The sequence below is a fragment of the Platichthys flesus genome, chromosome 11, assembly GCF_949316205.1.
Source record: "Platichthys flesus chromosome 11, fPlaFle2.1, whole genome shotgun sequence".
Lineage (NCBI taxonomy): Eukaryota > Metazoa > Chordata > Actinopteri > Pleuronectiformes > Pleuronectidae > Platichthys > Platichthys flesus.
Window position 1 is genome coordinate 24,569,528 of NC_084955.1, and position 17,104 is coordinate 24,586,631.

At 45.8% G+C, this 17,104-nt stretch overlaps 1 protein-coding gene across 4 annotated transcripts in view; it reads right to left on the reverse strand.

Annotated features, from left to right (window-relative positions):
• sema6e (sema domain, transmembrane domain (TM), and cytoplasmic domain, (semaphorin) 6E) overlaps positions 1-17,104 on the reverse strand; it is a 132,079-nt gene that overhangs the window by 10,724 nt on the left and 104,251 nt on the right. For 2 of the 4 annotated variants that reach the window (XM_062399295.1, XM_062399296.1), the window contains 4 exons: positions 16,715-16,792; positions 8,291-8,349; positions 7,869-7,919; positions 4,258-4,413 (listed from right to left, as the gene is read on the reverse strand). In XM_062399295.1, the coding sequence (XP_062255279.1) occupies positions 4,258-4,413; positions 7,869-7,919; positions 8,291-8,349; positions 16,715-16,792 (344 nt within the window). The remainder of the gene's footprint in view (positions 1-4,257; positions 4,414-7,868; positions 7,920-8,290; positions 8,350-16,714; positions 16,793-17,104) is intronic. The other 2 variants (XM_062399297.1, XM_062399298.1) reach the window with 2 other exon arrangements.

Consider the following 17,104-nt stretch of genomic DNA (forward strand, 5'->3'; position numbering starts at 1 on the left):
AATAACTATCTGGAAAACGAGCTGGCACAAGATGCCCCCCCCCCCCCCCCCCCCCCCCATGTGAAGGTTCAGCCCGAGTTCACTTTCTGCTCGGCTCCTGTCAAGCTTTAATGAGTTGGAAAACACCCGCCTCACTTGATTCTATTATCGAGCCATCTCTCTGTGCACGTCAGTTAAATTAGCTGCTAGCGCGGCTCTCCGGTCACACACACACACACACACACACACACACACACACACACACACACCCACAAACACACACAGACACAGACTGGTTCATCCAAATGAGCAGAGGAGTCAGGGAAAGGGTCACATCACAATGGAGGGCAGGAGAGGGGGAGCAACCTGGAGGAGACTGGCTCCTGGAGGAGGCGGATGTATCCCCCGTCCTGACCGCGGATGTTTCTCTCAATAATCTCTCACCAGGGTTCGAACGATCGAGTGCAGCCGCCCACGTCTCAGCCAATATTCTACTGTGTGATTATCTGAGCCACATAAACACTAATTCTAGTAGAAACTCAGGTGAGCTGAGTCTTCTCTTTTAAATCCCTTGTTAAAACAGACTTTTATCGAGGAGCCTTTTACTGATTTTATTTGTATTTGAATTCTATTTTATTGGATTCCATCTCAAAACTTAATTTAAAATAACTTCATTTCTTTCAATATTTGTGATTCCTTGATTTTTGCCGGGCTTGTGTCTTCATGACCTGTTGGTTTTATTTTGCTGCCTCTGTAAAGAACTCTGTATTTTGGAAAGTGCTCTATGAATATAGTTATTATTATTATAGTCTGTATGAGCTGGATTTACTTTTACTCCAGATAATGTTATTGGTCTCACTCCCAATTTTACAGTGGACATAAAGAAAGGTTATTTACTACATTTATTGACTTAAATTTGTTTTGAATGATATTAAAGCTTAAATCTATTATTTCAATGTTTTATTTATCAGAACCACCCTGCAGTGCACTTCTTTATGTGAAAGGCCTGATTGATTGATTGATTGATGATTGACTGACTGATTGATTGACAGATTGATTGTCAGCTCCAGCTCTCATTAGTATCAACACTTCATCTTCTCAGCTTTTTGCTTTAAGAGCCATCAGAGCTGAAAACACATTAATTACAGAGCAGGTCGTCACTCTGTCGACTCTTCACATTAACCAGAGTCGTTACATAAGCAGAGGCGACAGCTGTTTGGATTAAATTCACATCTGCTCACAGAGACAAACACTGTGGATGGAGCCTGTTTAGAGGCTGAGAGATAAATCAGCATCAGCACCCTGCAGGTCAAAGTCAAGGTCAGGACATCGGATCATTTATCTTTTAATCTACGTCAATAACGTTTTACAATATTTCCCATAAAGCAACAGGACTAATAACCACATGTTGAGCTCTCCTAACTCTTTTTTACCGGGCAGATCTTTTACTTACTCAATCTTCACTCCTTCCAGTCTCAAGTCCTCATTACTGCGACTTAGGGGCCGATTGAAATCCTAAACGAAGTCCTAAATCTACAGGTGGCGTCTTAATAAAGGCTGGAGGTTGTGTGTTAGCGTTAAATTGCCTCGGCCTGACGGCTCGTAGGTGAGCTGCCTCTTTGTTACAGCAAATGAATGTGATTTGGAGTCGAGACTAAGGAGCGGAGTCAATTTTCTTTGCAACAATGAGCAATTTCCCTCAGAATCTCCTCAGGTGACCTCGTCTCTCTCGACCGGTTGTTTTATTTCACCGCTGCCTTGTCGGCCGGCCCACCTGGCGGCTGCCGGGGAGATTTGTGCCCGAGCCGCGGAGCGTCTACAGAAGGTTCCGACACGAGAGCAGATATCTGGTGAGGAATGGACAGGAAGAGGAGGAGATTGGACGCCTCTCTTCGCTGTGATGCTTCCACACCCGCTCCTCTCTCTCGCCTTATCAAGCCGCCTCCTCTGATTGAAGCGGCAGCCCCACAGTCTCTGGCTGAAATAGATTGTGTGGCTGTTTCTTGTTCGCCCTTCACCTTCCCTCTCTCCTCCTCTTCACCTCTTTGTGCGATTCCCCCGGCTTCGGGTCCCTGCTGCTTTTTATTTGTTGTGTTTTTTTTCTCATTTAAGCCTGAGTGGCTCATAATTGCAGGCACCGAGTCTGGCTGTGAGATTGGACGCCTCTTTCACCCACTGAGGATTTATGGACCTGTGACTTGGTGCCTGTAGATCTGAGCAGCAGAGAGAAAGACCTGCGTCACGCCGCCTCTCCTCCCTGAATGACGATAAACCGAATCCTCTTCCTGAACGTGGAGGAGAAATGTTCTGTGGGGGGGGGGGGGGGGGACCCGAGTTCTGTCTCTGGCTGCTCAGCTCGTTTCCTTTATGAGATTATTTGAGGGTCAAAGAGACATTTTCCTGCATTTCCAGTCCTGGCTAAACAGCTCTTTGACTTGTAATGTTAATCAGTACGAGTGCGAAGTGTCACATTAAAAATGTACGAAATAATGAGACTGCGGCCTATAAAGATCAAGGTGTAATTAAATATTCAGGAACTGGCTGGACTTTTATAGGTCATGTCATTTACTGGGGCGGCCGGACTGCACCGGCTTTGATGCTGTGGACAATACGTGAAGTGAAAGTTTCACTTCCAGAGGGAAACTTTACTCGATCACTTTGACATTTGTCACTTTTCAAATTACAAACAGCAAATTTAACAATATAACCTTTAGAGCGGAAAATACCAGGCAATTAATCATCTTTGATAATAAGGAACGTGACACATAAGATGATCTCAGGTTCTGGAGTGTGAAGCTGTTGCTTTTATTACCTATTACTTCTTATCGTCTGCTTTTCCAGCAGAATAACAGAAAAACTACTGAACCGGTTTTCAATGTCATTTTGGGGGGGGGGGCTCGACCCCATTACCCTTCGGTGCAGACTCTTTTTTTGCAGATTCCGAGTTATTAAAGTTACTGTGTGGGAGAGAGAGCTGCATCGTAAACTATGAGGTCTGCATGGACGGTAACAACATTATGGACGATAGCACGAGTGAGCATGCTGCACTAAGTAATTGGTTAATTGGTTCATTATAAAACTGTGGACATTATAAAAATGTTAGATGATGTAAAAGGACGACATTGAGCGTGAAGGGCGTTTGGTCTGATTAGTTTGAGGTAGAATGAAGGAACTAAATATTTCTCAGGTCTCTGATCAAAGCTTGTTTGTAGTAACCACTCGTCCGTGTGTGTGTGTGTGTGTGTGTGTGTGTGTGTGCGTTTTATCTGGTGCACGTTTTATTCGCTTTGCTCGTTCTGTGGGGGACTGAATATCGCTGAGTTAAGCTCAAAAGGGGTTTAATTTTAGTATGAATATGATTTAATATATTACATTAGATTACGGATTATAAATCCGAGGAACATGTCAAACTCTTTTCAGGCAGACTGATGAAGTCCTGATGAGTCAGAGTCCCGTGGGAGTGACTCTGAAGTTCACATCATGACTTTGGTGAATTAGAATTTCAAAGTCTGAGTTCGCCGAGCGGGGAGAAGCCTGTTTGAGGTGCTGGGTGCAGTGGGAGTTAGAAATGTAAATGAAGGTTCTCGGGGAGGGACGGAAACTTTACCTGGTTTGTGCTTCTGCATTCTTTGAGTTTGTTGTGTAACATCGAGGGAATGTGTGCGTGTGCTGACGAGCTAAATAAAAGATGAGGAGAGTTCAGCAGGGAGCAGCTTGTTTAGACTCAGGTTGATTTGAGGCGTTAATTAGAGTCGGTGCAGTATTTTTTTTCTTAAGTCATTAAATCTTGCACGTCCGCGGCTGTTGTATTGAGACGTATGGTTGAACATGAGGGGATAATAACCGGATAATATTCTTCAGGCTCGACCTAAACAAAGTGTGTGTGTGTGTGTTTGTGTGTGTTTGGGTGCGTGTGCGGTGAAAAAGCAGAAATAAGCGCCGGCCTGCTCTGAGAGATGTTTTAACCAGAGAGTTAATAGTTAGTGAGAAGATGAAAGAGATATTTCACCCTGGAAGATCATTTACACACATTCACATGCAAACCACCGCAGTGCACGAGTGGTCGGCCTCAGACTGAAGCAGATCTTTTTATCGACTATTCGCCAGAAACAGCAAATAGAATAAAAATGAGGGGCAGGCTGAAAACGTTTCTACCAGAGTGAAACCTCTTCTCTTCCTGGTTTGTTAGTGGTCAGTGTGTTAGACGGCGTTCGGGGCCCAGCAGTGCAAACCACGGCAGGTCAGAGTTCACTGAGGTCACACATCCCTCCCCCTTACCCTCCATCTCCACACTGATTGGCTCCGAGTCAGGTGACCCCTGTTCCCCCACTGGGGGAGGGCCATCAGGACCTGTACCTCTTTCAGGGTCACCTGCCTCCTTTGGGGATGCCGCCCCATGATAGGTTGTGCTGGCGCTTGTGGGTGTGGTCTTCCCTGCGGTTGTGACGAAGGGGAGGGGGAGGGGGGGAGGAAGAGGAGGAGGGAGGAAGGAGGGAGGAAGGAGGGAGGGGGGGGGTGACAGAGTGAGCGATTAGTGAAATGTGAATCAGCCGAGACAATCAACTGCACAACAATGAGGGTGAGTCCTGAGTGGAGAGAAGACGGTCACGTGTTAACACACAGAGCAGTGATGAGCGAGCGACAGGATGACACACAGACGCTGGCTCACGGGCGGCAGCGGATTCGAACCCGCGGCCATTCTCTGAGACGCTGCTGCGGCTTCAGGACTCTAAGATGCTCCGTCCCTCGGTTATTCCTCGCTGTGCAGACATTATTTATTCATAATAGATTTCAGAACATCAGAAACAACTTAATATCCAGAGGAGGAGGAATCAACTCTCTGCTCTTGAGACCAGAACTGTGGCTCCTGAAGGTTTAATAATTATTTAATTCCTCCATCATATATTGTTTCTTAACGTGTTTTAGATATTTCTCTATACATCTGCCTGAATTTACATCTATGGTGACTCTCCATATTTTAACAGATATGTACTAGATATGGACTATTATGGAATAAAAAATATTGGTGTGTCAATAATGTTTTGTGTAGATATGTTATTAATCTTCTATGATATGTATATTTTCTCTATCACTGCATCATCAGGTGATCTGTTAAATAATGTCTTGTGGGTATTTTACTTTGTGTGAGTGTATTTTCTCTATTTCAAACGTCTCTTGCAGAAATGATCAGACTCAACATAACATTTTAATTTAAAATGATATCTCACACCACACAAATAAATGACTGTAACATGCTTGAATTGTTACAAAGGGTTTGGCCTCATCTCTAAATATGAAACTCCAGATTAAACAGAATTTATTTCAACACCCTCGTGAAAAGCGAGTGTCTCCATCTTTTAGTGCGAATCGACAGTTTTGCAGGTGAAGCTCCTCCACCTGCTTTTCCTTTTTCAAAACAGCCTTGAACTCGACCACCATTAGAACTCCTCTGTGTCCTCTGCGCTAAGTGTTTCCACAGACTGGTTGAAACAGACACTGGTTTCCACTACCTCACCCAGGCTGAGCGCTTCCACAGATCCTCCGTCGTGTGGAGGCCACATTCACAGTCTTCTCAAACATGCGCCAAGAAAACGCTCTGCCAGAGGCCTCGTATTATCAAACATATTTGTCTTGATGACACACTCCACATCTCGATTGCTTTATTAGCTCTGTGTTGTCCTTGAGGTCCGGGGAGCGGCAGGCTGCCATTGGCTCGGGCCCCTGCGCTAATAAGCCCTCGCAGCCCTCACACCCAGTGTGCAGGAGCAGGGCTCGTTCTCTCTCTCTCTCCCTCTCTCTCTCTCTCTGCCAGCCGGTAGAGGACACTCCCTGTGAACGAGTGGCCCCGTCAGTTCGCCATCTGCGCCGGGCAAATTAAAAGTGAACACCAGGGGGTGTTTGGCCCCGGAGCCTCAGACAACAGCTCCAGGACCACATCATTACTTCAGCTCTCATTCTTCAAGTCGTTTGTTCTCTTTTACTGTTGATCAGTAAAAAAAAAAAACAGAATGCACAGTGTACAACAGAGGAGCTTTTGATCGCCGACACAGGCGAGCGTTTGACTCGAGCCCTCCTCTCTGCTGGCGGCGATTGTTTGGGCGACGGGGAAGAGAGAGAGAACGAGCCAGCGTTTGTAGAGCGGGCGAGCGAGGCACAGCTCTATCGGGCATATGGAGCGTTACTGTCGAGGAAAGCTGATAATTGATCTTCAGTGCAGAGACTTGAAAGCGTTTTTTTGTGTGAATCAGCTCGAAAAAATATATAAACAACACAAAAAAAACAGAGACGGAATCTGAGTGTGTTAGAAACTTCAGATGAAGCAGTGAAGCTTCCGGGCGTCCGGAGCCTGATGGGATTAAGCAGCGGGGGGGGGTGCTCCTCATCAGCAGGGCGGTGATTCTCCTCGAGCGGCTTCACGCACCACTGAGGCACCGTGGGACCCCGGGACTGTCGGGGGGGGTCTGATCCGAAGCCTCTGGCGGACAAAGTGGCCTCTGTTCTGAGAGAGATGCTGGATGAGACGCAGGGTGGACGGTTCTGCGGAGACGCAATGGCCGACGTCTTCCAGCAGGACGCGTCTTTGTGGCGCTGACACTAATCACTGCGCGGGATCAGCCGCGGCCGTTAACTCCCCCGTGTCATCATTTGTTCAGTGACAAAGAGACTTTGAGTCTTAAAAACTCCTCGGAAAGTTGAGGCGGAGCGTTTCAGTGGCGCGGGTGAAAAGCAAATGAGGCCGGACGAACACTTTGTGACTGAGAACGACCGGCTCAGAATGTAGAGCCGTTAGAAACCAACAGCAGCTCGTCAATCTTCTCCGAGGCCCCGGCCAGCTTGGCGGCGCTTCTATTCCTATTCCGGCCGTGCCAGGGGCAGAGCGGTGTGGCCGGCGGAGGAGTAATGGGACGTGACAGGGATGATGATCCTTCTGGATACAGGGCATTAGGCAGCCGCGCCGACAGAGCTCCCAGTGCATCAATGGAGTGATGCTTCAGACAATGGCTTCAATGTTTGAGCTGTCGGCCGAGGGAGAGAGAGAGAGGTGACCGACCATTCAGCCGCTGCAAAGCAGAGTCTGTAACCTCCAGAGTTAAAAGTAAAGAGAAGAGACGTTTACTTTGTACGAATGTAAATGAATCTGAGGCTTCTCTCCACACGCAGGGAGTCTGCAGCTTTTAACGAACCACCAGGATTTATATTGAAGAGCAGTGACTACAAAGATATATCTGAATATATATCAGAGGCCCAGGATAAACCTGATCTTCAACTCATCATGGAAGATAAGGTGAAGTGAGGTGTTTGTAAAGTTGTATCACAGTGTGTTAATATCTGAGAAGGAACTACAACACAACGGAGAAGAAACGTTGATATAATTATGATTTAAGAGCTAGTGCATGATATTTTTATGTATTCGAGACGTTACATTGAAAGGGTCGCTCCATATGGAATTTGTTATTCAAGGATATTTCAAGTACATAAATAGTGTACATCATGTACACGGTACTTTAACTGTTAAGTCTTTTTTATTTAACGTTTTACTTAGTAAAAGTATTCCGCTTTTAAACCAGAGCTTGCATCGTACTTGTGCACTTCCTGTAGAATCAAACTACCCAACACTTAGTTTCATCACCAAATAAAAGTTTTACATAAACTGTACAATTATTTGACCCTTTGCGTTTTATGATTTAGTGAGAAGTCGTCAACAAAACGTGTAGAAACTGTTGTGAAAACTATTTCAGTGAGACCCAGGCTCAGAGATGAAACTCCAGAACGTCAAAATAAAATACAACAAATGCTAAAATCCTGACGGAGACAAATCAGCTGAGTCTTTCACCCGTCGGTGCTCAGTTGGGGGAAGTGAGGTGAAAGATAAAGACGTGTCCACTGACCATACGCCGAATCCAGCGCCGTGTTCTGCTTGCGTGTTGTCGCCAGGACGTCTGAAAAAACAGAAAAACACAACATCATCAGTGTGAGTCAGGTTTTTGTTGGTTAAATATTCCTGCTGCTCGTTGAATCTGTCCTGTTGAAAGCTAAAGACAACAAACCCTTTGTCTTGAAAATGACTTTGAGCCGACGCTTGATTAACAGACAAAGTTTGAGAACAGTATTCCAGCGGGGCCGGTGAACGTGGGCGGACTAACTCCTCTTCAAGCTCATAATTCTCTCCGTTTCGAAATTCGTTACGTCCGCAATCACTTGCGGCCGCTCTCGCTCTGACATCGGGATCCGCTGCCGCTCGACAGCTCGCCGCCCTCTTTCTCTATTGCTTATGTAAATCAGTGGGAATGAAGAAGTGCTTCTGTCTCACCGTGGCAGGTATCAGGGAGCTGCTGGTGGCCGTGCTCCACGTCCTGTTCGAATCCGCCTCTGCAGAGAAACGGGGACAAACACAAAAGAGCCATCACTACATTTGCATCAGTTCATTTCACCGACTGTGCGATCCTCACAAAGCACCTCAGGGGGTATAAGTGCTCCCCGACCAGGTTCAGATTGTCTTGTGTGTAGCCGAGGTCAGAGTGTGTGTGTTTCTCTGACGTGTGTTGTCGATCAGATGCAGCTGTGGGTGGTCGGACCTGCAGGAGAACGTCCAGCCTACCGAGGATCCTCAGCTCTCTGGAGCTCAGCAGATTCTGGGATCGGCACCGTGATGAGGAGTTGTGATTTTATTTTGTGTGTTCCCCAAAAAATGTCTGGAGCAACATTTGCCGACTCTACTCAAGAGACTGCTGGTGTAATTGGTAGCTTCACTTAGTTGGAGTGTCTCAACGTGTGATTGTAGCATGTCAGTAAAAAAATCTACTCAAAATGCATTAATTTAGAGTGCCCGACACAAAACCCCCTGTGGTTAATATCTCTCCTCTTTCTGCAGCTGGTAGAGAAACTTGGAAATTGAAAACTTTAGGTATCAAGGACTTTCCCTGAGACAAAAGACAAACATGCAGAGTTTTCACAGAAAACCACTTTTCACCGACTTCTCGAAGCGACTCATGCAAACAAAGAAAGATGTTTGTGAACATTCGTGAAATTGATTTGTTGGTGTCACTGTTTTTCATCGTAGCCGAAGCACAAACAAAAGCTCAATCACGTCAAGTAGATCCGTCATGAACTGCCATCTTGAACTCGCTCCGTTTGAAATGTGAAAGCCTCTTTATTCGCCTTTTCAACCTTCTCTTGCAAAACCGACAAGAAAACCAATCTGACAATTATTGATTTCCTGCTCCTCCGACGGGAACGTGCGTACGATTGATACGCCATCTTTCACCTCCGAGTCAAATCACAAATCAGGGGCTCATCCTCTCGCCGGCTGAGTAATGAGATTGAGCGGAAGCCGTTTTTCGCCGAGCGGAGCTTTCGCATCAACGCCAACAATCCTCCCACACGTTGAGATGAACCCAACACAATAAGACACAGGCTTGTGTGTGCCGCGCAAATGTAATGATCCGGTCTCCACGCAGAAAAACAACACGCTGTACGGGCGCGCGTGTCATTTGTATAACAAACCAATTAGTGTTCTTATATAATCTAACAGCTCAGGCACATTATATTGTGTATTACACCGCATGCAAACACAGACTCCCTGCAGCCATCTATAATAAGTGAGGAAAACATGAAAATACATGATCTCTCACGTACATTTTTATATTTCTTCACACTTTCCAGCTCCTGAGAGAAACAAGATGTTCACTTTGGAGACAGAAGAACTTCCAAGAATGAAAAAGACTAAACTGAGGTGTAATAAAGAAAAAAGAAAATGTGAAATACAAAGAGGACGGTCGACCAAACAGCCAATCCAAGTCATAGACAGATCCCGCTCATCTTCAGGTTGATCCTTTAAATTAGTGTCGATTAGTTTATGACAGATTGTAATTTAAAATTTGCAGAGCTCTAGTAGCGTGTGTTTAGAAACGTCTTCCTCTGTCAGTCACTTCAAACCAGGCCTCTCCTCCAGCAGCTTCCTGAGGACATCACGGTCGGTGTAAGACAGGAGGTGATTATCAAAATCAAACGCTCTGTTATTATCGAGAGAACAAAGGAGTCGGGGGCCGAACAAACTGAATAAATGAAATCTTAAAAATATCCTGACGATGTAGTTTTACAGTTTGTGTTCGATGCCAAACAACAACAGGACCATAAAAGGTCTGATCTCATCCAGAGAGACGCAGCGAGGCGGTTTTCGTCGGTATGAGTCACAGTGAAAAGGTTTATTTTGGTACGTTTCTACTCGGTTGTCTCAGCGTGGTGACCGGTTCAACCACAGGCTGATTGTTCTCTCTCCCATTAGCAAACAACATCCAGTGATTCAGAAGGAAAATCCAAAGATTAGAAGCTTTTAACGAATTCCTCTCACGAACCAGAACCCTGTAAAGCAGGATAGTTATTTACGAGGCTTCCAACCCGACCAGAGGATCAACCACAAGTCTCCATCAGTGATGTGCACGTACACTTATTCACATTGTATTTACATTTCACTTGAAGCAGCTACGAGAGACATTTTCCTTCTGCCGCAGTTTGATCCTCTCAGTTTAATCAAACCAGCAAAGTGCGGTAAACACAGGAGTGAGCTCGGTGACATCCGCCGGTCGTGAGCTGCTCGGAAAACCAACAACACACACGTGTGGAGTCCTTTAGAATCAAACACAATCACAGTGAAGTGGGTTTTTACGGCACGGAGGCATAAAGTAATATGAGGTTTGTACATTCGCTGGCAGCACCGAGCACTTCTGCCTCATTTAAAAAGCTCGGAATATATGAATATGTGAACAGCTTTAGTTTAAAAGGTTTTGCTGCTGGACACAAGATGTTTCCCACTTCACTGAAAAGTCCATTCTCACCGTTAAGTGCTCTGGAGGCTTTGAGTTTCCACATCGCACCTGTGAAAGCTGCACGACCGCAGAACACGACCGGAATCGAACTCGTCGTGTCACAAAAAATCGTTTTGTTGCGCCCACGAGTGGAACTCAGATGTTGAGGTCAGCGCGGAGACGTTTTCCATATTTGTCTGATGAATATGAAAACAGCCTCTTGGTGTCAAACTCGGAACATAAATCATCCGGCACAGTGAGTGTCAAACGTGGCCGGCGTGGAGCAACAATAAGCCAAATACATTATCTGAATAATGGGGGGGGGGGGAGTGAACCGTAGCCTGTAAACAGTTTCTGTTAACCGGTGGCGTGACAGGTCACCTTTACTTCAGGAGAACACGACAGACCCGTCAGCACTCGACACCGTAATTGACCTTCTGCTTTTCGTGCATCTGAATAAACATCAGGCGAGAATTCATCTCTCATCTATCCGTCTGATTTTTACCCACAATCCCTTGCAGTGCGGGTCCCCGTCCTGTCACCGGCTCGGCGACGCCCCCTCGCAGGACGCGTTGGGTTTGGAATTCTAAATCACCGTAATCCTGTCGTCTGAGTATTAATGTTCTTTTCTTTCCACCTGGTTTCAGATTCGCTGTGTGATTATTATTTGTGTCCTGACGTCGAGAATAAAAGATCTTTGTGCTCGGTGGCACAACATTGATTTCATTTCACAGATCACCGGAAAAACATCTCACGAATGCAGCGACTGAGACTTTAAGAACGTTCCAAGGGGGGGGGGGGGGGGGGGATGATCATTAACACGTGCACATCGGAGTCCAGACCCCAGATCAGCTGCAGGAGCTGAATACAGCTTCCAGGGAACTAAATGATGAATTGAGTGAAAGCAGAATTGTAAATACAAATTCAAACACTGAAATCTTGAGCTACCTTCACCAGGGAGTTTATGTTTCCATCGGGTTTGTTAGTTATTTATCAGGATTACACAGAAACTACCAAGGAACTGGATGGAAAGATGCATTTCATGGAATCAAACACAGGAATATTATTTTCCACTTTCTCTAACATTGTGTGTATTTTTCAACATCTATGGAGGACTGAGATCTGTGATTGTAATTTGGTGCAGTTCCAGATAAGAATCCAGATCTAGCTTATTTAAATGTGGTTTTATTTATGTGTATATATATCGGCCATGGATCAGAATCAGAAATTCCTTTTCCCTAATTGTTTTTTTGACTTTATCCCAGAAAGATCCGTATCAGCCGGGTTCTACGTTCCACAGCTGAGAACAGTCCAACAACTGAACTGTTGAGTCTGGGTCGTCTGGTAAAAGAGCTCCGGGCTGATTTCAGAGCTGTTTTACAGAAATGAAAGTTCACGTCCGTGATGTGATGTCAGTGATTTAGAACTTAAAGAAGCAGCTCGGAGCCGGTGACACGTCAGGAAGTTCCCGACAGACGGATCAACTCTCTGCTGCTTCAAGTGTTCTTATCTGATTTGATAACATGAAGAGAATTATGGAACATGACCCGTCTGATTCTTAATGGATGACACAAAGAAACCCCCCCGAAACAGTCTGAAGTGGAGTCGTCCAGCCGCACAATCCCCCGGCGTTCGAGATGAAGAGGCACGAGGAGAATGGGAATTCCCCCCCCCGACCGCCCCCCCGCCCCTGTCCTCCGGATCAGCCACAAATCAGTCATTAAAATTCATGCTACCTCTGGATGAGGAAGGAAAAGGGAAAAAAGAGGCAGTGAGGAGAAGGAGGAGGAGGAGGAGGAGGAGGAGGTCCCAGTAGGTTGATGAGTATCAAGCTGCCTCATCTTTAACTCAGGTCAGGGCTCCCTCTCCTCCTGATCTCATCCCTTCCTCCTTCTCTCCTCCTCTCTCACCAGCTGCTCCTCAGCTCCTCTCACTGTGACACATATAAATGCACGTACACGTAAAACTCATCACTTCAGGCAGGTTTCGAATCGGAGGTTTTTCTGGAGCCACACAGCCGGAGGAGAACGTTTCTTTCCTCCAGTAGAAAAACAGCTAAATGAAATACAGATGTTCAGCACTTTTCTCTCTGCCCTTCCTCGTGTGTTCTCCTTCTCTTCCCCTTCGCTTCATTGGTTTTCCCTTCATGCTTTCCTTCCTTATTCTCTCTCTCTCTCTCTCTGTTCTCTCTTTATTCGTCCTACTTTCCTTTGTCTTCCTTCGTCTTCTCGTGTTTCTCTTGTTCTCTGTCTCCCTGGCAGAGGACGGAGGTTTTATTTTATTTCCTGGCTGATCTCTCCCAGGTTCTGGTCCATCGGTTTCCAGCGCGGCTCCGTCCCGCTCTCCAAACACGGACTCATAAATCAAACCTCCGCGAGCAGCTCGGAGATCCTCGCCAGCAGGAAGACGCATCGCAACTTCCTGCTTCTCCAGCTTCACCGTCCAGTGAGGGGCCACTAACTCTGAACCTCAGACCACGCCCCTTCTCCAGAGCTTAATCACAACCTTAACTCAAATCGTAAAACCCACTCCCGAAGGTCTCAACTAAATTAAAAGCACCTTTTCCCTGTTGCTTGCCAACTTCCATGCTTCATTACACTCAGAAATTTAATAAGGAAACATATTTCCAATGAAAAGCTCATTATTTTTATTACCTTAAGAGCAGTGGATCTGTAATAGTCATCTCAGCGTGTGCCGGGAAAACATAAACAAAGGTTTCAACTCATAAAACACACAAATTAAAGTCTCCTCCTTCTTCTTGACGTCTAATTAAATCACTGCCCGATGTTTCACAGGAACAGGAAGTGGATCAGATCGACCTCACCTCATTTCACTGGAAGCAAAAAACCTTTCTGCCAATTACACAATCTGAAGCTCAAAAATCAATTAACAAAACAAACTGTAGTAACTCGTAAAATGTTGACGTCCGATTATGTTACCAAAGAGCAAAGCTATGCTAGCTGTTTCCATCTATCTACAGTGTTTGTGCTAAGCTAACTAGTGCCAGACTTTTATTTTACAGTTTAATCATTAAATCATTATAAAAATCACTATAAATAACAGATGCACATATTTTCTGCACCGTTTATTCTCTAAGATAAAAGTTTTCAAACCCACAAACATAAACTTTAAAACCTTTATGTCTGCGAGAGGCTCAAAGTAATAAATCAGTTTCTGAAGCTAAACTCACCGTCATTCATTTTAATGAATGAGCATAAACTTCAGCAAGAAAACAAACATGACGACATCTGCCTTCCATTCATGTTTCACCTGTACAGGTCTGACACCCACGAGACGGTTTAGAGTGAAGCTTGTGTTTGTGAGGTTAGCTGATCTGAGCCCAGAGGCAGGAAACAGGGACAGGGTGAGTTCTGCTCCTCCACAGATCACAGACCAGCTCCTCCACCGCTCCGTCGCCAACACGTGGCCCCGTGGGTTTTTAATCCGCCCGAGATCAGAAGTGGTAAAACTACACGTCGTGGTTTTTATAGGAGGAGGATTATGTGCCTGATTATTTCTTGGCCGAGGCTCGGAGGCCTCGTGGAGACTCGTCTTCACCGTGCGGCTGCCAGACAGAAACCAGCTGCTTCCAGTCTTTATACTCTGATAGTTAACCAGCTGTGGGAAACAGCTGGATCTCTGGCAGCGCGACACACCGGGACGTCACCGTGCCCGAGAGGGAAACTGGCTTGTTTCCCAAAAATATAGAAAAACCTAAAAATACACTGGGGCACAGACGCATCTAAAAAAAAGGAAAAGGAATTTCCCATTAGCCTCTGTGTGTGTGTGTGTGTGTGTGTGTGTGTGGGTGTGTGGGTGTGTGTGTGTCTGTGTGTGAGGGCGGCGACAGTGACACGACCGACCGGCTGAGCAAAGGATACGTGGTAATTCCAGGTCTGCACATTTCAGGCCCTAAAATAATCTGTGGGAAGCCAGTCGGCACAGGAAGTGATGCTCCCTGTGTGTGTCTGTGTGTGTGAGGTAACACACACAAACACACACAGTTTACAGCCAGTGTACACAGAGATAAAGGAACAGTGATTTAGCAGCAGGTTGTACATCAGCCACATGGGGACACACAAAGTCCTTGACTGCCAGGAGGCAAATAGGAGGAGGAAACAGTTGCTTTAACTGCCTTTACACCCCCCCTCCTCCTCCTCCTCCCTCCTCCCTCCTCCTCCCTCCACCACTACATCCATCTATCTGTCTCCCTCGTCATGCATCCATCTGTCCGTCCAACCAGCCATCCGTCTCTCTCTGGTTTTTATGAGACGGACTCAGAGCGAGAGGCTGAAAAACGAGGACGAGGAGAAAGATGAAGAGAAACCGAGCGATGGCTGAAAATATGTATAGTGTTTTATCTTCAGTTCAAAAGCAGTCGTGATGCACTCGAGGGATAAAAAAAGTTTGGTTGTATTTCACTTTGCCTCTTTTCAGAAATAGATTGCATCATAATGCCTGGTGCCCCCCCCCCCCCCCATGATTCCCTGTGGTCCTGCTCCGTTTCCTCCGTTTCCCTGAGCTTTGAGAAGAAGAGCTCACTACACAAGCATCCTTCTGTCTCACTAAAGGATAATAACTGACCTCTTCCTGTTTTTAATCATATCTCAATCCCTCGTTCACGATGGAAACATGTTTACAGTCTCAGACGGGAGCAGCCGAGCGCTTTATTAAAAAACTACAGTCAGATATTCATCAAGTTGACGTCGGCCGTTTGTCTAATTGCAGATAAGTTATGGATCATCGGGGGAACGTGGCCTCGGCAGCTCCAGCTCCAGCTCGATGTGAACGACTCACTCGAGGAGCCGGAGCGGATATGAAAACCATCGCTCCTGCTCGGCTCCACGTTATTGACCGAGGTGGAAATGTGTCCTCTGTGACGGTGAGTTAGAGAACTAATAACGTCTTTATACGGCTGCGTCCGCCCCGGTGCCATCCCACTGACCGAACCACACACAGCCCGGCCTCACTGATTACAACGACTGCGTCCGGGGGAGAATTAGAAGCTGCAACCTGCTGCTGGAGCAGTTTGATTAGAAAGCAGATCTGCACACATCGGCCCCCTGGTGCTTTCTGATTGGAGACCTCGGAGGTAGAGGAGAGATCCACGGTGAGTCATGCTGAGCAGAACATTGCTGCTGCATCATTAATAAAGTTCAAAGAATATTATACTTCTGGGCACGGGTGGGTTTTTCCTACGAGCTGTCAAAGCAAAAAGTGCAACCGGAGGAGAAACATCAAGAATATCTGTGTGAACACGTTCCTGCTGATTGAAACGTGATGGAAAGCCTCGACGCTGAGGTTCCACCTCAAAAGAGTTCTAAGATTAAAAAAAAAATCACCTTATTGAATTATTTATCTGAATCTGGGATCTAGTATTATGCATTGTTTTGTTTTGTTTTTGAACTATTCCCAAAAACTGAAATATTTCGTGTCTTGTCAGGAAATTAAATCAGAATTTTATTTTTTGTTTGGTTTAAAGTTCAGATATTAATCTTTCACTGATTTATTAAATCTCCTGTGTGTATAAACGTCACCATTTTGGATTTCGCACTTTGGAAATTCTTGGTTTATATATTAAGAATTTGTTCTCAGCACCTGAAGCTAAATAATGTTAAGATGTGTTTATCCAGATACACAACTATGATCTTGTATAACACAAAAAGCTCTGAAGCCGTGAGCAGAATCCATTTTAACACGTCACACACTTCTTAAATGAATAGAAATGTTTGTTTTTGAAATTATAACCTGTAAAAACACTGTTTGTTTAAATGTTGTAACACAGAAAATGCAAAACCACAATATCTCACAATTACATATAAATTCTGAGTGCTTCACATCAGACTGAATGTGTCTCTGGTGATGTACCTAAGAGGAAGACAACAACACATCAGCCATAATGTGTGTGTGTGTGTGTGTGTAAGACTTACTTTAATCCAGGTGAGACCGTGGCACAGCTGCCAGACTTCAGCCAAATGCAATAAGGGTCCCGTGAAGACAGACAGCTTCTGAAAGACACACACACACAGATGGTCAGTGATGGAGGGAGGTGCACAGAGAAACGTGTTTGAAACCCGGCAGATGTTACTGAGGTAACGAGGCTACGCTTCGCCCCCGGCCTCGAAACACCCCGTCACTTTCTCAACTGCTGCTGCAACAACACAGAGAGAAAGAAGTGAGTCCTGGTGTGAACCTTCAGGCAAATACAGCTTCACACCCAGGACGTGTCCAGGAAATGAGCAGGAGGAGGCAGGAGGCAGGAGGTGGGATATAGGAGGAAGGAGGCAGGAGGCAGGAGGCACGAGGTAGGAGGTAGGGGG